Source organism: Penaeus chinensis, chromosome 30, assembly GCF_019202785.1.
Source record: "Penaeus chinensis breed Huanghai No. 1 chromosome 30, ASM1920278v2, whole genome shotgun sequence".
Classification (NCBI taxonomy): domain Eukaryota; kingdom Metazoa; phylum Arthropoda; class Malacostraca; order Decapoda; family Penaeidae; genus Penaeus; species Penaeus chinensis.
In genome coordinates this window covers 25,499,902-25,502,246 of record NC_061848.1, presented here as the reverse complement: position 1 = coordinate 25,502,246, position 2,345 = coordinate 25,499,902, and the positions used below count along the sequence as shown (strand labels likewise).

General features: G+C 51.1%; 2 protein-coding genes across 8 annotated transcripts in view; one reads left to right on the top strand and one right to left on the bottom strand.

Moving 5' to 3' along the window:
- The window catches only part of LOC125041287 (uncharacterized protein DDB_G0284459-like), a 40,270-nt gene extending 39,901 nt beyond the window's left edge, over positions 1–369 (bottom strand). Inside the window, exon 1 of the mRNA XM_047636124.1 lies at positions 314–369. Within this exon, the coding sequence (XP_047492080.1) occupies positions 314–369 (56 nt within the window). The remainder of the gene's footprint in view (positions 1–313) is intronic.
- The window catches only part of LOC125041150 (mucin-5AC-like), a 514,849-nt gene that overhangs the window by 55,243 nt on the left and 457,261 nt on the right, over positions 1–2,345 (top strand). The window lies entirely within an intron of this gene.

The following is a 2,345-nucleotide window of genomic DNA, read 5'->3' as shown; positions in this document are numbered from 1 at the left end:
GGAAAGGGAAGGGTTTAGAAGGGGGAGATGGGAGGAGGGGGAGGAGGGGGAAAAAAAGGAAAAGGCAAGATGACGATGATGATGATGATGATGATAACACAAAACACATATACACACACATACGTACACAAACACACGTACAGGCGTAGAGCAAAGTGGGTGGGTGGGTGGGTGGGGGGGTATGGGGGGGGGAGGAGGAGGAGGAGGAGGAGGAAGAAGGAGGAGGAGGAGGAGTAAGGGGTTGAAGCCTCCCCCCTCCTCCTGCCTTCCCCCTCCCCCCCAGGTCGGGCTGAGTGGCCAGGCGCCCGTCTACTGGTTCCCTGGCTTGGCTGGTTGCTTTGGCTGGCTGCACTGGAGTTCCCGCTTCATGCCCAGCTTAGTTCATCGTGTAATTTTGCATTTGGGCGCCACAAGTGAAGAATAAGAGTTAGTGGCCCACGAAACAGGAGTTAGTCGCCCATGGAATGGACTATAAAACAGGGACAGAGCGGTGCGGGGACAGTGTGGGCCAGCAGGGCGTGGGAGCAGGAGCAGGTCCCTGGGGCTCCTGCTGAGGCTGGGGCGTTTTCTGCTGGACCTAAAAGGGAGCAGAAGGGGGAGGGAAGGGGCGGTGGGGGGAAAGGGGGAGACTCTCGCCCCTACGACTTTTCTCTGGCAGGTCGTGGAAGGTAATTAGAGCGCTAACGCCCGCCGAGACTCCGGTTTACGAGCGCCAGCCGCCCGCCCGGTCCTCTCGCTCGCACGGAGCTCGTCCTCGGGTCCTGCGAGAGCGAGGGGAGCGAGCGGGCGGCGGAGGGCGCGGCGGGGAGGTAGCCGGGGGACGGGGCGAGGGGAGGGGGGCGCGGAGGGGAAGGGGGACGGGGGGGACAGGGGAGTCACCAACGTCGAGGTGAACTTGGACCCCCCATCCTTGTCTGCCCCCCCCCCCTCCACTCCACCCCCTCCCTTCCCCTCCTCCACCCCGAACACCTTCCCCGCTACAAGGACCTTCGAAGACGACAGCGCCAGTGTGAGTGCCGCTAGCATCATCTCGAAGGAAAAGAAAGGAAAAAAAAAGTAAGAAAGAGAGGGAAAAATACAGACGAAGAAAGGAAACACGAAAGAAGAAGAAGACGATAAAAAACAAAACAAGAAGAAAAACATTTCCTCCTCCTCCTCCGCCGCCGCCGCCTGCCCCCCTCCCCCCGACCGACCGCCCGACCTCCGACCGCCCGCCGACGACAGGAAACCGACCGACAGCTAGCCTCGAGAGCGCCGCGCGTCTCCCCTCGCAGCGGTGTCGCCCTCGGAACGGAGAGCGAGGGAGAGAAAGAGAAAGAGAGAGAGAGAGCGCGAGAGCGAAAGAGAGGGCGAGAGAGCGAGAGAGAGAGAGAGAGAGAGGGGAGAGAGAGAGATATCCAGCATCTCCCCATCGGCCGCCTGCCTCCCCGCCTCTCGCACAGAAGCTCGTTCTCCCCACTCCCGACTTAATGAGGATTTGATCGGTTCTCAATTGACTTTGTGATCATCGCCGACGCTAGTGTTTGTGATTGATCGCCGTCGCAGGTGCTTGTGTTATTGTTGTTATTGTTCCCCGCTCGCAAGCACAACGCTACCGACCGGCTGTGCGAACCCTCCGAAAGAAAGAAACAGACAGAAAGAGAAAAATAATTGAACGAAAAAATAATACCTCCTCGCCAGTGTACGTGCGGACAAGTCTATCCGAAAGGAATATATTTCCCCCCCCCCCCCCCCTCCTTATTCACATCTTTAAATATTTTTTTTCTCTATTCGTACGTTTATATAAATCCAATCAGCCGTTCCTGAAGTGATCTGAAGGCTCTGGTCGAGAGTATGATAACAGCTTCACCTCCTTGTGTTTGGCCTGTGATGTTGCCCGCCTGTGAATCTCGACGCGGCGGTGGAGTGTTGCCCGGCAGTGAGAGCGCTTTCGAAAATCTCAATGGCAAGGAATTTGTTATCGACTGAGTCTATCATTATTATAATTATTACTGTTGTTGTTTGTTGTTGTCATCATTATCTTCATTATTATTTTTATTATAACTAGTGTTGTAAGTATTATTATTTTTTTATCTCTATGGTTGTTATTGTTATTATTGTTATTATTATTATTGTTATTATTATTATTATTATTATTATTATTATTATTATTACTATCATTATTATTATTATTACTATTATTGTTATTATAGTTTTCGTGGTTGTTGTTATCAATATTGTTATCATTAGCATTGTTATAGTAGGTGTTCTTCTTCTTACTTTTATTATTATTATTATTATCATTATTATTATTATTAGCATTACTGTTATTATTAGCATTACTATTATTATCATTACCCTTATTA